This window comes from Olea europaea, unplaced genomic scaffold (genome assembly GCF_002742605.1).
Source record: "Olea europaea var. sylvestris unplaced genomic scaffold, O_europaea_v1 scaffold2385, whole genome shotgun sequence".
Classification (NCBI taxonomy): domain Eukaryota; kingdom Viridiplantae; phylum Streptophyta; class Magnoliopsida; order Lamiales; family Oleaceae; genus Olea; species Olea europaea.
In genome coordinates this window covers 38,386-57,678 of record NW_019242000.1, presented here as the reverse complement: position 1 = coordinate 57,678, position 19,293 = coordinate 38,386, and the positions used below count along the sequence as shown (strand labels likewise).

The following is a 19,293-nucleotide window of genomic DNA, read 5'->3' as shown; positions in this document are numbered from 1 at the left end:
AGGTAAATCATAATAGACAAGCCCGATTGGAGAGGCTCGACTAAGAAAGGGTTGGTATGGGGAATTGAATTCGTGACCAAAGGTTTTCGCACTCACATGCTCCACCAATTCGGCCATGCATTATTTACACATATTGAATGAGGATGTAGCTAACGTGCGTTGTGGGTGAAAACTGGGAACGTAGAGATTTATATTGTCAAAATTGTTGTAAATATAGTTAGTAAAATGACGGAATTGGAGTTGTTGGAGGGGACACGGCCCAAAAGGGGGTTTTTTTGTGAAAGTTTTCCGAGGGTATATTTTGGAAATATGTATCTTTATTTATTTTAGGAAGTTATTGTTCCATAATTTAGATAAGTGAGCACGAGATTTCGATTTGATTTCGAGTGTCGCTGTTTATTATTTCACTAAATATATCAGTGTAAGAGTAACAAATTTATTAATGAGCTTTGAATTTAATTGAACTTTAAAATTCGAAACATATTTGTGTAATCAATTAGATTAGATCATTGGATGGGTCGGCTTAGGTATTCCGACACCGGAAATCATTCATTATACTTTGAGTAATTCGTAAATAAAACTATTCGAGTGCTTATAAGTATTGAATCTAAACTCAAACCATCGATTTCAGTTCAAGTTCGATTCTATTCATAATATTGTTTTTATATACATTTAAACAATATTTTATATGTCATTTCAATACATATATCTAATACGTTATTTACTTGACAATATTTGTGTAAAAGAGAAAATCCAACTAAAAAAATTTCGAGAAGCAAAATAGTGAGAAAATTACAAAATAAAAATTTAAATGATATTTTGAGAAGAAATTATTTTTGCTTAATAATATTATTCGATCCACAAGTGAAGTATTCTAGAGCCTATAATTTAATTATGGATAATGATTAAATTTTTCTACTCTTAAGACGAATTGATATAAGAAATATTAATTGGATACATAACTATATAGTTTCAAGATATTGCAGTTCACATATTGAACTCACTTTTTTAAATAAAAAATGAAAAATTATATTTCAAAAGAAAACTACGAATTCAAAATAATAAAAAAGGTAAATCACAACTCAAACTATGAATTTATCAACTTCAATTTTCACGCGTTATATAAAAAATTAAGAACTATTTAAGTTTGTAAACAAGGCAAGAAAGTATAAAGCTCGAATTGAAAAGAGTGAAAGCTATGATTCAACTACACCACTATCTAGCTTGAATTTTTTTATTCATAGAAAGCCCAAACTGCATAGACTAACATATACTAACTTTGAAATGCAATAATCTGATCTGAGGCGAGAGGCAAAAAATTATGAGCTAGTCTTAAATTTTTAGGGTTGGTGTCTAAAATTTTGGACAAATTACTACCCAAAATAGGATTTTTAGATTTTTTTAACCTATCAAGTGCAATATTATCTAGTGTACCCCATGCTTCAATCATAGACACGATATTGATACTTGTATTTAAGAAAAAGTTTTTGTCTAATGAAGTGTACAATTGACAATGATGGATCCAAGAATCTTAATCAACTAAGGCGGTCATTGACCATTGACCCTCAACCGTCAACCGTTGCAATAGCAAGATCGCTTACGAAAGATGAGACAAAGGGAAAGAGGGATGACTACAAGAGGAAGAATATAAACTAAGAAGACATCCATTTTTCTCTAACAAGTTAGCTATTGAAGGCTTATTTTCATAAGAAAGTATGCCTTAAACAAGTGCACGAATAAGTATATATAAAATTTCTAGCATGAATTTTACAAATTTTGAGGAAGAATTTGAAAATTACATAAGACAAAAGGGGGAGTTTATTTATTATTATTATTATTATTTTTATGACGGGAAAATCCGTAGCCGCCACCTTTTGGGTGCACATTGGGTAAACTCTTGGACAATACTCAATTTACAGTACAAATTTAATTTTAATTATACTGTAAATTGAGTATTGACAAAATGTGATGCTTCAGTGCATGAGAATATGACTTTCTTGAGATTTCTTTGTTTTATTATTTCCAGTAGCTTTATATATTTCTTATTGAATGTAACCACACAATGGAATATACACATAACATTTCTCTCATAGTAAAGAAATCATTCCATAATCTGTTAACAAACCTCAAATCACAGAGAATTATTACAATTTAAATAAATCACGGATTCTAAAATTATCGCAAAACACACATGGTTGGGTGCAATTTTCACTATTTTTTATTAATGAAAAAATATTTGCAAAGCCCAATTAAAAGGCAGGCCTATCAAACGATAGCCCGTGTCTGTTTAGTCATATTGCAAGATCAAAGAGGGAAGCGCGGCCTACTCTTTCTCGGTACCTTTTTACACTAAAAACAGGAACATATAAATCACCCCCTCGGCACCAATCTGTCTTGTGTTGCAGTGATTTCTAATCAACTTCTTCATCATCAAACTTGGAAGGTAGTAATATCGGTTTTTACTAGTGTTAAAACGGGTCTCGATTTGTTTGTTGAGAATGATTTAATTTGAGTTCACTCCTTATAATTTTTTTTTCTGTTTTTTTCTGTTTTCAGAATTGTTATTTCTTGATGGTAATCTTCGTCTAGCAAAAGTGATTTTTTCAACAATATTCTCTTGAATTTTTGGTGCGGTTGCTTATAGTTTTCCCTTGCCTTGAAAACTTGCTGCCCCTCTAGTGTAATAGGTGAAATACACAGACCCCAGGTGGCTCTGCCCCTGCCAGCCCTATGAACCACAGGTAAATGCAATTTTTATTTTCTTAACTTGTTGTGTATATGTAATATGTAGGTTAATGTACAAATCTGGGCTTAACAAGATATGTGAATTCTTGAGTAACCAATTGCTCTTTTTCCTCTTTTAGATGTTTGGCTAAGCTTAAAAAATTTACTTGTACAAGTAAAACCTCAAGTTTCAATTTTCATTGGTGAAAGTTAGAAATAAGTTACATTTGGAGTTTTGAAAAGTAACTTTTGTAATTAAAAATTAAAAAAATTCAAGGGATAAAATGTTACTTAAAAGTGTCACATGCTCAAATCCTTACATATTGCCCTATTTCAAGATTTTTAATTTTTTCCATATCTCTGTGATGATTGGTTTCAATGCTAGTTACCTCATTCTCAATTTTAATTCACTTGTAGATCTCTTTATCTGTTTTAATTAGTGTGTATTTGTTTTTACTGTTTTAAGGATAATTAAGAATGCTCCGGAAGTTGAAGGATTTCTATTCTATTTGGCAACTGAGAACTCCATTGCGTTTGAGTACTTTTAGACAAGACTATTTTAACAACAGCGGAGTCAATGTTTTTTTGTTCAATGGATGTTGCACAATGGTGGATACTATTAGAGGTGATGGCTCGTCCTTTATTTCTGAGTCGGCTGCGCTTCCAGATTGGGTGAAATTTTTTGATGAGGACACAGTTGTTAGCAAATCGCGGGATGATGACTTTGTGCCTCCTTCAATATCATATTGGATTGAGAATCCTGAAGTTCGTGATCAAGAAACTGATATAAAAAGCATAGTAAATGATATAGTTGAAAGTGATGTTGATAAGATCAGTAAGGTTCTAAAGAATCAGTTTAAATCCCCTGATGAGGTTATGGAGAAATTAAATTGCTGTGATTTTAACATATCAAAGGGATTGGTTGAGCAAATATTGACGAGATTCAGCTTTGAGTGGATACCAGCTTTCGGGTTATTTAAGTGGGCTGAATTACGGGGAGGAATCACACATTCGCCAGATTTGTATAACTTGATGGTTGACAACTTGGGAAAAACTAAGAAGTTTAATCTCATGTGGGAATTAGTGGGAGAAATGAACAAATTGGAAGGGTACGTTACATTGGATACAATGACTAAAGTCATGAGACGTCTTGCAAAGGCTGGTAAACATGAGGATGCAATAGAGGCGTTTAGAAAAATGGAACTATTTGGAGTAGACAAAGACGTAATGGCAATGAATATATTGATCGATGCCCTGGTCAAGCAAGGAAGTGTTGAACATGCAGAAAATGTCCTTTCGGAGTTCAGGGATCATATACCTCCGACTTTACAGACTTGGAATGTGTTAGTGCATGGTTGGTGCAAAGCTAGGCAGATTAGTAAAGCTAAGAAGACCATTGATGTGATGAAAACACAAGGATTTTCCCCTGATACGATTACTTACACCAATTTCATTGAAGCCTATTGTCGTGAAAAAGATTTTCGCAAAGTTGATGCTACTTTAGAGGAAATGCAGAGGAATGGGTGTCGTCCAAGTGTAGTGACATACACTATCATAATGAATGCTTTGAGTAAGGCGAAGGAAATAAATAAAGCCTTGGAGATTTATGAGAAGATGAAGCAGCAAGGTTGTTCTCCAGATGCTTCGTTTTATAGTTGCTTTATTGTTTCGCTAAGCAAAGCTGGAAGGCTAAAGGATTCTTACGATGTGTTTAAGGATATGTCAACGCAGGGCATTGCTCCAGATGTGTTGACTTATAACACTCTAATTACTATTGCGTCCCAGCACTTGCATGAAGAGAGAGCACTTAAGTTACTCAAAAAAATGGAAGAGAGTCGGTGCAAGCCTGATCTTAATACGTATGCACCTCTATTGAAAATGTGCTGTAGACAGAAAAGAATGAAGATACTATCCTTTCTATTGAGCCACATGTTCAAGAACGATGTCAGCGTTGATCTTGGTACGTATTCTCTTTTGGTTCGCGGACTAAGTAGGAATGGGAAGCTGGAAAATGCTTGCTCCTATTTTGAGGAATCAGTTCTGAAAGGATTTGTACCAATGGATTGTATGTATAAGAATCTGGTGGAAGAACTCGAGAAGAGGGGCATGCTTAAGGAGAAGGAGCGAATTGAAGAATTAATGTTACAAGCTAAACGCCAAGGATATGGTGATGATAATCCATAAACTAGCTTGTAGTCTCTTCAGGGTGGATCTCTTCGCTCTTGATTGTTCATTAGTGTACACTATTTTCAACATTTGAAACTTTCATTTTAATTTGGCATTTGCCCTCTCAGATCAACTTTACATTGCGTAAAACATCTTCACCGTCTAATTTTTTCCATCAAATAGGTTCGTCTAATAGGTGCGTACGCTTCAAATGACACATTTGGTAAGAGTTATTTTTGGTCCAACCATTGTATTGAGTCCTTAACTCCAATATGATATAATTAAATTTATATACATGTAGCTGTAGCCTATGCTTAGTATATTTTTATAAAGAATAATGTCTAGTATCTGTGGTGCTAGAACACCAGTTTAAGTGTAATCATAAGGTGGAACCATATGATTCATTTAATTATTCTTATCATTTTAATGATATTTAGCACCTTCTAAATTGATGTTTTAACATCAATGATTTTAATCAACATGACTATTTTGTTAAAGTAGTGGATTTTATAAAATGTGTGATTGAAAATAAGTTTGAAGAAAAATGAATTTAAAAAATAAGGGCCAAATAGGGGTTAAGTAAACATCTTTCCCATAATCTGTACACACCCTCGAACCACTGCCGGCAGCCTACTATCATCACCAGCCACTAGCCCCGTTTGGTCACAATGTCTCTTAACCCCATTAAGCACAAACAAAAACCTGAACAATGGTCATAGGTTTGGAAGTTTCACATATCCATTACAAACTACTCTTTAGTTTGTAGAAGAAAGGGTTTTTAAGGTGAGAAGGTAAAAAAAGAAAAGAAAGGTCAAGCGTCAAATTGACGTTGCAAGATGGGTTGAGAGAGCAGAAGTTCAGCTTAGAAATTTGATGCTCATGAAGAGTGGGATGTCATTATCGAGTCAAATTCGACTTCGATATAATATCGGAGTATTTGAAAACGAATTTAGAGTGGGATCTCGTTTCCTTTCGAATACACATGCCAATGGTTCAATTTTAATGCTATTAACTAGGTCACTTTGGTTTCCCTTTACAATTTTCAGCAATTTAAAAGTTGCATGTGATGTATTTGGAGATTGGGTGCAGCAATATATCCAAGAGTACCTTATGAAAATAATAATAATAGTAAAACAAAGGGAAAAAATGAATGGAAAAAAAAAAAAGGTTAAATGCAAATGATCTCCAACAGAATTGTGCAAGGCAATTCTAACAAAAATCAATATATGTCATCGATTCAAATATATGAACAACAACATTTTCACAAGTTATCACGTCCTCAACTCTATCAACTATTCGTCGGTTCATCCATTGAATCGGCCCTCTAAGCAACAATTTTTCAAAGCCAAAATAAAGATTCATTTATTTCAATAATTGAATTAGATCATTTTGGGTTGTAGCCATTCTTAAGATCGCTTTATGTAATATTCGCTTCACAAACCATTCTTAAAGCACCACATGTAGTCATAATTGAAATTGAATGTTGTTATGATAGACATTTGATGCTATAAAATGACTAGTTAATTTTTTTTATTTTTTTTTCAAATTCACTTCTCCTCTTAAAAAAACTTATAATTTTATTATTATTATTATTATTATTATTATTATTATTATTATTATTATTATTATTATTATTTTCACATGTTTTAAAATGTAAACCCTCCAAACAGCCATAACCGAAACCTTGCATTTCCATTTGTAACACAAGCATATCTTCACAGCCCCCTTTTCTACCCCAATTTCTAGGGTTTTCACAAGTCATACACCAAAAAAAGAAAAAATTCCAACAAAAAAATGTCCGCTTTTATATATTCACTTGGACCAAATACAGTTTTATCTCCATTTCCGGACAGAACCAGAACTCTGAATCCAGTTTTACACAGAACCTATTTCAGTAATTTCCCAATTCATAGACCCTTTTTGAAGAGGAGTCTTGGGGTGACACGATTTGGATTGGGTCAGTCTCAGTTTCCTGACCCGGATGGTGCTGGGGAAGTAATTAAGGACCTGTTTGGTAGAGTTGAGGGGTTCCTTTATACTGTTGCTGATGCCGCAGTTTCGAGTTCTTCAGATACAGTTAATACTGTTACTACTACGCAGAATAATGATTGGCTTTCTGGGATTACCAATGGCATGNCAGTTTCGAGTTCTTCAGATACAGTTAATACTGTTACTACTACGCAGAATAATGATTGGCTTTCTGGGATTACCAATGGCATGGAGACAGTTTTGAAGGTCTGTATAAGTTTCGATTTTTATTACGTATCGAAAATGGAAAAGAGTAATGGAAAGTTATCGATTTATTGATTTTTTATGCGTTTTTTATTTATTTTATTTTTTATATTTGAATAGTGGAATTGATGGTTTTGAGGAAAAAACAGCTGGTGAAAATGAGTTTTAAATCTAAAGTTATAATAGAAGATGAATATTTGTGGAAGTTTTTATATTATTGATACTTGTCTGTAGAAGATGGATGTTTATGCAACTTTCGAATTTATTGATACTTAGAAGATGGATACTCATGCAACTTTCCATATTATTGATACTTGTTTGAACTTCTGTTCATTATCATTAGTGACCGGTAATCTGATAATATCAGGTATATGTGTGTGTGCACATGTATTGCTATGGATTGTGAAATGATTGAGAGAGCATATTTATACGGATTGAGTTTCAGAAGCTAAGTACACTAAAATTGTAAAACTAGAATTAAACTTGTTTAATTCTAATTTTAAGACTGTGTATATTGGAAACAAATATGTCCTCAATAAACACTTGATGACATTACCAGAGACTTACTATTTTCATTGAAGCTTCAACATTTTAAAGTTGGACTGACAAATTTAATTGTTTCATTCTGATATTATCTAGAATATTTTCAATAAAAAATAAGCTACTGAACTCTAGCCAACAAGATAGATGGATCCACTGATTTAAAGGTAAACCAAGTGAGATGAATTTAATGAAAATGATTGTTGGAATGATGAAGGTGTAGCGCAGCCTGCTCATACACTCACTAATGTAGCTCATTTTTCACGTGAGCATGTCCATCATGACCAATCAGTATTAAATATTTTTCTCTTTTGATTTTTGAAATGGTATTGCCCTGGTATTCATTTTTTTACTCTCTACAACTGAGACTAGATGTAGCAATCCTATTCACCGAGCTCAGGTGTATTATGTGATTAAGTTGATATTGGGAGAGCTGAATCCTGGGGTGGTATTGGGGGTGGAAAGGGTTGCTTAAAGACATAACAGACTTAAAGGGCCAAAATGGAGATACTAGTTGAGATATATAGATTAAGCCCTCATTTGACACATTCACACAATAAATATTCTACACATAAACCCAAAATTTTTTCCTATTTTTTAACCACACATTCTCCTAAAAATCACTATTTTAAAATCTATTAATCCCAAAAATGGGGCTCAAACAAGGGCTAAAGCTTTATACCTAAAGATGTTTCTGATGGAGATCCTAATATGTGTAATAATAGAGTTTTACTAAGTTTAGATTAGTTTGTTTTAGTTTATTGTAAATTTCTAGTTTGACTTAAATTAGGTTTTGTGTGTATAGTTAGTTTCCTACTTAGATTAAGTTAGTTTAATCTCTATTTAAAGAGGATCTATACATTGTAATAATTAGACTTGATTATTGAATAAACTCATATTTCCTCCTCTAATAATCCTCTCTTCTCTTAATTTTTTCTCAAGTCTCATAAATTGCTGGTTGTGAATCTTCATTTATGAGCTTCCTATGTTTGTTTCATCAAGAAAAAGGAACTCCCTTCAGTCCTGCTAGTGGCTCCACCCCTAGCTCTTATTAAGCCCTTGTTTGGTGGAGATTAAAATCAAATTTTTAGTAGATATTGATAAAAGTTTATTAAATGTGTGGCTTAAAAGTTGTGGGCCCAATGAAACATGTTACTAAAATTAATTGTTGACTTTGATTTGGATTAAAATACTGCCAAATAGGTGCTAAATTTACTATGATATTATTAGTTCACGGGAAACGTTTCAAGCTGTTGAAAGAATAATGGCAAGTCCATGGAGATATTTTCCAATGGGATTTTTAGTCCTAAACTTGATTCAATCCTTAGTTTCATTTATTTAAATGTGATTCCAGGCAAATCACTTCAAGTAAATGTTTTATACGTGTTACTGGTTTCTCGGGGCTCAATAAAATGTGTGCTGTTTCTCAGGTTTTGAAGGATGGACTCTCTACTCTACATGTTCCTTATGCTTATGGTTTCGCGATTATTTTGCTGACAGTACTAGTGAAGGCTGCCACATTTCCTTTGACAAAGAAACAGGTTATTTCCTACTGGTAGTAGCAAAGTTTTTCAGTAATCCTATTTGTGCTTATTTTCCACTGTCTTGTTATTTTAATGGCCAAGTATTTCATTGAGAGCAAAATCTTCTGTAAGTCTGCATGGCTCTATATTTCCAAGCTATTTCCAAGCTTCTAGACAAGTGTAAGCATTAGTTAAGTCCGTCATTTTATCACTTTCAGGTGGAATCGGCATTGGCAATGCAATCTTTGACACCTCAGATAAAGGCTATTCAGGAACGATATGCAGGAGATCAGGTTACTCCTTGTCCTTTTGTGAATATTGCTTTCTTACTTGAATAAATCTGGGCAATCAAGGCTCGTAGTTTAATAGGGAGGGAGGACTAGTTGACCTGAGTTGTTCTTCTGGAAATAAAGGATGCTTGGTCTGGGAATTTGTAAAGCTGGAACATTTTTACACGAAACCTATCTGCTGATAGTTAATTGGATTGACTATTTGGGCAATTTCATTATAGTTGTTTGGCTTTAAATTGTCAATTAAATTGGAAGGCATGTACTCCTTTGCCCAATACATTAGAAAGATATTTGGATTTAGAGTATGTCAATAGATTCATGTTTTGCATTCCCACACTTTGTTTCTTATGCGAGCATGTGTTTGCAGGAGAGAATTCAACTCGAAACGGCTCGATTATATAAGCTAGCTGGCATAAATCCACTAGCAGGTACTAGTCTCTACACCAGTCCCTCACCACCACCACCCATTAAAAATAAGTGAACAATGTCCAAAAGGAAGAGAAAATTGTATGTTTCATTTTATGGTGGCACCTATATTCATTTGCACTTCTTGGCCCTGTTTGGGAGTGATTTTTTAGCCCCCAAAATTTGAATTTTTAGACCGTTGTTTCACTATTTCAGCCATAAATTTTAACTTTTTCTCTCATAGGTGACCTCTACTTTTCTCCTAACGGTAGGAAAATCAATTCTCAAAATCACTTTCAAACGGGGCCCTAATGGAAGTTAGTTAATTGTCGTTTGTTAATGTAGAGTCCCTTGTGGTTTGGATCATCTTTCTGTGGTTATGATTTTGCTCCTGTTTGTTTTTGTTTGTACCAGGATGTCTTCCCACACTTGCCACAATTCCAATATGGATTGGGCTTTACAGAGCTCTTTCAAATGTGGCAGATGAGGTAAAATCTCAGCTCATTCTCCTTCCATTCCTCCTTTTTCAAGTTTTTTTGTTTTTTGTTTTTTCCTTTCTCCCTCTCATCTCATTGGGTCTCTTGTTTTTTTAATGATCAAGGGACTGTTGACAGAAGGCTTCTTCTGGATACCATCACTGTCTGGTCCAACAACGGTTGCAGCTCGACAAACTGGCAGTGGTACCACGTGGCTTTTTCCATTCATTGTGAGACCCTTGTCATCCTTGCCTTCTTTTTCAGTAATGTATCACTTGTGAGGTCTATTTACTGTAAATTGGTGTCATTTTTTTGACTGATATGGCTATTTTGTACATATATATGTGTGTGTATGTATGTATGTATGTATATTATTTTGAGTTATTTCATGTATTCCATCTCACTTTCTAGGGAGACATTACTAGTACATAATCTACTAGTGAGGTCTTGGACTAGTAACACTGCAGTTTTCTTTTCAAATACTACTTTGTAAAATCAATAATTGCATGTTTTTGGTTATTTATCTGGTTCATCTTTCAACCTTGGTTTTTATATTGAAAATGATACCGTACTGATCCGCAACTTGGTCTTTATTTTTACATAGGATGGTCATCCTCCCCTTGGATGGTCAGATACTTTGGCATATCTTGTATTGCCTACACTACTGATTATCACTCAGTACATTTCTATTCAGATCATGCAACCATCACAGGTTTGTCAAGTTAAAACTGTATGATCTGCTCATTATTTATTTATTAGGAAATGAAAGACTGCATTTGCTTTTGCTATTCCTATTAGATGGTGACACTTTAAGAAATCTTCTCTTGCTTTTGGACTTCTATGCTTAGCTTGATCGTTAAATTTATATTGGCCGTCTTCTATAAGCAACATCACCTCTTGCTGGACAGTTGCTTCAACAATTATTACAAGCAAAGTACTGTTAGTGTATATATTTTATTATTAATTTATTTGTAAGTTATGATTTCTTTTCTTTATTTTGATAACTTTCAGAGCAATGATCCGAGCCTAAAGAGTTCTCAAGCCATAACCAAATTGCTACCTTTGATGATTGGTTATTTTGCTTTATCGGTTCCTTCCGGTCTGAGCCTTTACTGGTAAACAGCTCTGAAAATTTTGCATTCAGTTACTTTTATGATATCTTTTATACTTTTGTTCTCCTGATTAGTTTTAAATATCAGTTCCATTATTCTTCATTTGACCTCTTTACTCTTTATTTATCCATTTAAATTTTTTTCTATTTGTTTTTCTTTTCTACTTTTTTCCTTGCTCTGGTTGGGGTGAGCAGTTGTAGCTCTCTAATAGTAGATGACTGTTTGCATGCTTTTCATGCAGGCTTACAAACAACATACTCAGTACAGGTCAACAAGTATGGCTGCGGAAATTGGGTGGTGCAAAAAATACAGTCGGGCAATTGAGCAATGACATTATTAAGAAAGAGCAATCGCAAGTTCTAAAGTCTATCTCTGAAGCACCTGCAGCCAAAAAGGTCACTAAAGAAGAAGAAAAATTGACTTCGGAAGGAATTCGTCCGGGTGAAAGGTTGAAGTTTAGCAATTTATTGAATTATCATAGCTTATGTTTGGCATGATTATATATTCTTCCGGTCTTGTATACCTTTCCAGGTTTAAACAGCTGAAGGAGCAAGAAGCACAAAGAAGACGGCAAAGAGAAGAAGAGAAAAAGGAAAATGAGGAGGTGGCAGCTAAAGGAATTCAAATAACAAATGAGGAGGTTAAGAAAGAAGTCAATGTACTTGAGAAGGAAGATAGAACTCATGCTGAGTTACTTGATGCTGATTCTGTGACCAGTGTTAGCAGTTCATCGACTGTTGATGGCTTTGTTATGAATGGTAATAATACTAATTCAGAATTGAAGGATGACCAAAAGACATCTGCTTGTACAGAAGAAAATGCTGAAACTTTTGAGGATCAGGAGAATAGAAACAATCGCCATCTCTATGAGAAGGTGGAGAAGGTAATCCTCGTTCCTTAAATTGTGGCTCTGCATCTTTTTTATAGTTTTTTCTTTATATCATGGATTGCATGGTATTGTGGCATGGAGGGGTTCTTTTTATTCTCTTAATCTATATGAATGAAATAGCTTTTATAAAAGATACTGACTAGCTATTTGAAGAAAGTTCTCAGATTTTTAATGCTCTGACCAGTAATGTCAGAGATGCAAAACTATTTATTAAATGTTATTCCTTGTAGACTATAGTGGAAATGGAACTTTCTTTTCACTTAGTTGCTTTCTTTGTTGTGAAGATAAAGCACGCTGGAATTACTAGTAATTACAATTGATAAATTGTGTATAAAGTTTTCTGATTTTGCAGTATGGTATTACCCCGACACTGACTTATATTAAAGTAAAAGCAGTTAAGGTTGTAAGTTATCTAAACATCAAAAATTCATAATAACTTCTTTCATACCGTGAAATGGAAATTACATATAACATCTTAGGCATACCAGGTAAAATTTATTACATGAGGTTAAAATTACAAGACTTACTATTATTCTAACTTGGGGTAGCCTTGATGAGTTTTACGAGTAGAACTACAATATCAACCTAGAATTCGCCCCATATTCCTCAAATTTGAATTTTGCCCCAAACTCGAATTTCTCGAGCATCCATACTTTTACTAGTTTTTTCTAATCTATGCGCAAATATTTGTTAAATATCATGAAAAATAAAATGATATTTGAATCCAAAATTTGGTGCCAAAAACTGTCTGAAAATTCATCAAGTGAGCCAAAATATAGGAATTTTTTGTGGAATCCTGAATTCATCAAGTTGATACTTCTAATGGCTTCCATAACAATATGGAACATGTTTCAATAAAATTTGATCAAAATAGTCTGTAGAATGATGGGATAGTGATGCAAGAGCATGGTAATTTGACAACGAACAAGAAAAGGAACCAAAAAAGAAAGGGGACCAAAGAGAAGGAAGAATTTATGGCGAGAGAAATCAATTTATTCATATATTCAAGGGTACATATTACAATGAATAAGCCCTCTATATATAGAACAACTAATCTAAATCAAAATAATTTCTATTAAGCTATGACTTTATTAAACTATCAAATCTAATCTAAACATTCATAATTGGAATCAATCTCTACTTTTAACATAATATCAGAATCCCATCTTTATTCTATCTCTGTCAGATAGTGAAACCTGAAAATTGGACACACTTAAAATTGATGAGCAAAATTCATTTGGCTTTTGAATTACTTATAAAGGTGGAAAAATGAGGGAGAATCATTCTAGTCAGGTTTTGGTCTGAAAATCCGTCGGAGAGAGGATACCTGCCACTCTGGTTATCAAATGCTGAAACTGACAGCCCACTTTGATTCGTTTCGTTAAAATGACTCCTTGAAAGGTTAGGCTTGTCAAAAAGTTCAATTGTCAGAAAATGGCAACAGGTTCGAGGATTTTATATCACATAGCAAAATTTTGTTTGACTAATCATTCATATATTATTTCATATAATATCTGTACATTACACAATGCACATACAGGAATACTGATTGAGTTGGGCAGCCTCTCCCATAATTTATCCCTTTCCGGTAAATGTAGAGAAGCTCTAATGAAGAGGGTTACTAGCTAGAGATTTAGACTTCGACTGTAGCTTTGCTTAACCAAGACAACATGGAGTTCAAATAAGTTAGAACATTAATAATTGTTGGTATTTCCTTTGTAACAAGTTTTTAGTGGTCAGCCTTAGACGTTTGACGGAATCATTTCATGGTATAAGCGAGGTGTTATTTTGGAATTTTCACATAGAACTGTGTTAAAAAATGTTGAGATATTTAGATAGCACACAATTTTATTTGGCTTTTGTTTACTCTTCCTCGGAAAGTTTTTCCGTGTTCTTGGGTGGGGGTCGGGTTGAGATGGCACAACTGCTAGTAAAGGTGGATAGATTGATGTTTTCAGCCGTGCTTTAAATCATCTGAAATATCATGAAACAAATATTTTAACTTCTCGTTGACTTTGCTGAGATTGTTTAGGTAGAACGTTATTGACGACTCCCTAGGAAGACAGCCTTATTGCTTGGAGATAAAGCTAGAGCAAAATAATGGATATTGGAAATTCATGTTTGGAAGAATTCAAAAAAGTACCAGTGAATGCCATGACGTAGTCTCCGATAAGAGTGTTGTGTGTGTGTGCCAACCTAAGAAGAAGATTCCATGATTTGATTTGGTTTTTGGCTATTAAGTACCGGACATTATTTCTTTTCCATTGTGGGCATCCTCAATTTTTCATTAAATGCTGGAAAAACATGTTTAGTTTGCATACATCTCACAATATTTAGATTACGAGAATTGATTCAGTAGATGTGGTCTGAGTGACCTCTCTCTTCTTGAACCCAGATTTTTTATGAACCTTTTAACAATGAGTAGCTGGCTCCTAAATTTTTTGAAGGACTTCACAAATCTATATCTCTGTTTAGTTTCTCTAATTATGTCGTCCTTTCGTGTATGTAATGTCTCTGTCTGCTTGTTTTTGCATTCATCTCCCTGTGCAATCCTCGACGATGTTATGATTGTCTAATTTCCGGTTTCTCTACTGCAGGAGTAGGTTTCTTGTTACTATTAGAAGGAAGGATAATTAGCAAGAATGTATAGGACGGGATTGAGTGAGTTTCCAAAGGATATCGACTAAGTTAATAAATTATCGAGCTTTCTTTGAAAAGCATGTTGGGCTCATCTTCACTACTCCACGAGACACTCCAAGATTGCCAGTATTGGCTGATGGATAGAATTTCCGACAGATTCACGAGGAGGGTCTATATTATTATTGTGAAGTAAGATTTATACATCTATTTGTAATGTAACGCAAGAAAATAGCTTATTGAACTTTTTCTGAAGTTTTTTGGCTACAAATGTGAGAACAGAGTACATTTTGTTTACAATGTCCTTCTGTAAGTGAAACAACACACACACATACGGCCAAGTAGACAATTTCGGTTGATAATCACACACATGGGAAGGAATAAAAAAATCATGGGTCCCTCTCATGTGAGAAGGTTGTACAACCAAAATTCTTTATAGTTTGGTATTGGCACATTCATTAAGGAGAAAAAGACGTTCAAATCTTATTGTATATCGTGTGTGTACATATTTGATATAGGTCAACCGACTCGAAATGATTCTGCTCCGCCTTTGAATTAAATTGAGTTACCTTGAAAGCAACATGTTTAGCTGTTAATTATTAATGACTCGGCCTGATTATATTTTATTCAAATAATTATGTTCTCAACTGAAAATATACGTTGTTGTATGTATTAATTAATATCACTATTGATTGTCAATTAGGACGACCTTTCTTGAATAAGTAAGATTACTTGTACTTGTAGTGAACGAATCAGATTGATGGACACGCATTCTACTGAATCTAAGCCGTAAAATTCGAGTTCTTGAGCTGAAGAACATGCAAATTAATATGTATTTTTTTGTTAAGGTCAATCGATGACCCACATAATAATTGCACATATTATTCATTAATTCTTTATTTAATCTCATCAACTTAGAAGAATGTAAAATTTTAAAGTTCAGTAACTACATTTACGACAGGTAGCTCACTATATTTGTTAGTCACATGAAAAAGAAGGAATTTATTTATTTATTTATGTATAATATTATTTTATTGGAGAGAGTGTGATTAAAAAAAATAGAGAGAAAAATGTAAAATAAATTCTTGGAATAATAAATTTAATATTATTAGTTTTTATCTTTTATAAGTTATCAATAGACATGTTAAGAATTTATTTTTATTTTTTTCTTATAATATTATCGATAATGAAAGTCAATTTTTCAGTAAATTTTGATAAAAATTGATGAAATATGTAGCTGAAAAGTTGTGGTCCCATAAAATATGTAGTTAAAATTAATTATTGATTTTGATTTAGATTTTAATCATTTTTTTTTTTAGCTAAATCAAATAGGGGTTTTAGATTTTATTTTGTTCCTGATGAAAATTTTGGTTAGTATTTAAATTTATGTTTTGATTAATTTATATGTTGACGAAATTTATTTGATAAATTAAATTTGTTAAATTATCTATGTTATTAATAGTAATAATTAAAAATCATTCTCAATCTTTTAAATAAAATGTTTTTCCTTTTGACCTGATAGGAGACAATTGGTATATTTTAAGTTTCTTTTGTCTTGGTCTGTATTGGTCTGGTCGGTTATGCATTTAATTTTAGAAATAATTCAAAATTACTAATAAATTTTTAGTTTGTTATATTAAAATGTAAATATTTTCATAAATTTAATTTATGCACGAAAATTTCATTTATAAATAAGTAAATAAAAACAAGAAATAAATACTAATGTTAGAAAATTTTGTCGGTAATGAAATAACAATTAGAAAAAAAGAAAAGAAAAACTTCTCAACCCTAGGTTTATAAATAATAATTACAAGATATCTCAAGTTACCAACGTAATACTTCATTGATAACTTTTTAGAAAATAAAAAAAAAAGAAAAAAGAAAAAAAAAGAAAAAAGAAAGGGTTAACCTTTGTTGGTGAAACCAACATCTTCTTTATCAGCAATTGGCAATGTCAATGATGTCATCGATGCCTCTTATGGGATGGTCGAGTTGGCGGAGTAGGTAAGCGCGGAGGCCTTTGATTACGAGTTCAATTCCTCCTACCAACACTTTCTCGGTCGAGCCTGTCGCACTGAGCTTGCCTAATGCGGTTTACCTTGTTGGCGTGGTTTGCATGCTATTGTGTCAACCCGAAAGTTTACCCAGTGCGCACCTGAAGGGTATCGGCTACAGGTTCTCCCGTTATTAAAAAAAAAATGACGTCGTAGATAATATTGCTATTGGTAATCCTTGGTGGAGGTGCTAAAAGGCAATAGGATTGTATTGGTGTCAAAAAAATTCGATTGTGACACAAACTTTTCAATTGTTGATGGATGTGCATTGGCAATAATCGATAATACCATTGTTGGTAATTCTACTTGGAATCATAGAAAAATAAAGATAAATGTAGATTTTTGTCAGATCACCAACAATAATATTGTTGCTTATAATTTTTATCCCACATAGAATCAATAGTGCCATTTTCACAATTTCCAACCTGAACTACTCAGTGCCCACCTTATCTTCAAACTTCCATCACATAAATATTTTAATTATAGTGGCCTCTTCTTAAATTACACCCGATACAAAAAGTGGTAAAGGATGAACGTGTTATTCAGAATTAGAGATGTGGAATGTAGTAATTTTTTTTACATATGAGGAAGTGTCTCCATATTTGTCACAAATCAAATGTCAAAGTAATTTCCTCCATTTTATAATCCTTCACTATGCCAATTAGGCTTAAACATGGAGGTAATAAAATTGCTTCTTACCATAAGTACTAGTGCATTTTATAATGAGTTCAACCTTTTTGGGTATTACTATTTCCATCCACACTTTTTATGTTTACATTCATTTCTAAAAATAAAATTTTATTATATTTTAAATCCTATGCAAATTTACTTAAATAGACATAAATAAAATTAAATAAAAATATGTAACTCTATATTCATTTCTTATTTTTATTTTCATTAAATTATCCTAAATCTTTTTACATTATTTTAGAATTTATTTTTAACTAGAGCCCTAATAGTTCACAGAAAATTACTTGAATATGTTCGAAGCATTCTAATACTCAAAATTTTAATAGACAAAGAATTTAGTAAAGAATGGAAGAGATTTCACTTGAGCAAATATATACAGACATAACAATATATGAAGATGAATTTGAAAAAGTAAGGATTACCTTTTTATCGTGCTTTGCTGTTTGATTTTTGTTTGAATTTGGACGTTTTAATTTTCTTTTCTTGATTTTACCTATTATCCCTAAGTCTAATTGGTAAGGGCCTTGGGTCACAACAGTACATTGTGTGAATATTTCTTTCCCCCCCCCTCCTTCTCTTTATCTAGTTTTAATTCTTTGTTGTACAAAATCCTAAGTTTTGGCACACGCATTGCTCTTTTCTAGAAGCACGATGTCCTTAAATGACTTTATGTTGGGTACCCCTATCAAGGGGCTACAATTCAATTTCTTGTAGATATGGTACAAAAATAAATGGTTGCAAAGTCGTTGTTGAACAAGAAAAACAGTAAGATAAACTTTGAAAGTACATAATTATATGGGTTTGACAATTGATTGCCTACTGAGAGATTATTTTTAGCAACTTCCTTTCAATTTATATGCTATTTTGCGTTTTTTATTTTGCTCTCAATTATAGTGGGTTTCTTCACAAGTATTTAGAAAAGTTCCAATTCATCTGCTATTTCAAATACTTACAATTGTTTTAATTGTTATCTTATTTACTTTTGAATTTATGTCATGACATTACTTGACACAATATTTTTAATTTAGGATGCATCTACACATAACTATGATGTTCTGAATGAATTATTTGTCGATTATAAGGATATATTTACGACAAACATGGTATGTAATGATTTTATTTTTTAATATGATCATATATTTATATACAAGTATTTGATATCTAGAATGCATTATTTATTGATGGCACATATATGTTTAGACAAACATGGTACGTAATGATTTTATTTTTTAGTATGATCATATATTTATATACAAATATTTGATGATAAACATATGTTTACAAGTAAAGAGGTATTAATTGATTGGGTTAAAACTATTAGTAAGAGACATAACATAATTGTTGTTATGAAAAAGTCCGACTTAGGCCAAGTTGGGAGAAAACCAAGAATTGATTTCACGTGTGAAAGATATGGGTTCATATATTTGTAGGAATACCAACAAAGAAAATGAAAAAGGGAAGAGACACAGAGCTACTGGAACAAAAAAGTGTGGATGCCTATTCACTTTGAATGGAAGAAAATTGATAAATGGTGATTATTGGATATTGAAAGGAA

At 32.7% G+C, this 19,293-nt stretch overlaps 2 protein-coding genes across 5 annotated transcripts; both read left to right on the top strand.

The window, feature by feature from the left end:
* Positions 1-2,308: 2,308 nt before the first annotated feature.
* LOC111381855 (pentatricopeptide repeat-containing protein At3g22670, mitochondrial-like) lies at positions 2,309-5,042 on the top strand. Of its 4 annotated transcripts, XM_023005701.1 has the most exons (4): positions 2,318-2,443; positions 2,557-2,574; positions 2,680-2,741; positions 3,191-5,042. In XM_023005701.1, the coding sequence occupies exon 4, from the start codon at positions 3,202-3,204 to the stop codon at positions 4,906-4,908; it is 1,707 nt and encodes a 568-aa protein (XP_022861469.1). In that variant the 5' UTR covers positions 2,318-2,443; positions 2,557-2,574; positions 2,680-2,741; positions 3,191-3,201; the 3' UTR covers positions 4,909-5,042. The 4 variants fall into 4 exon arrangements, with proteins under 4 accessions (XP_022861468.1, XP_022861471.1, XP_022861469.1 ...); XM_023005700.1 differs by having other exon boundaries at positions 2,309-2,443; positions 2,557-2,741; XM_023005702.1 differs by lacking the exon at positions 2,557-2,574.
* Positions 5,043-6,553: 1,511 nt separating this feature from the next.
* LOC111381853 (ALBINO3-like protein 1, chloroplastic) lies at positions 6,554-15,487 on the top strand. The gene is made up of 12 exons (XM_023005699.1): positions 6,554-6,961; positions 7,046-7,125; positions 9,093-9,203; positions 9,404-9,478; positions 9,843-9,903; positions 10,295-10,368; positions 10,482-10,586; positions 10,961-11,068; positions 11,368-11,471; positions 11,710-11,916; positions 12,000-12,351; positions 14,955-15,487. Exons 1-12 carry the CDS (start codon positions 6,685-6,687, stop codon positions 14,958-14,960), a joined length of 1,560 nt encoding a protein of 519 aa, XP_022861467.1. The 5' UTR covers positions 6,554-6,684; the 3' UTR covers positions 14,961-15,487.
* The last annotated feature ends 3,806 nt before the right edge of the window (positions 15,488-19,293 follow it).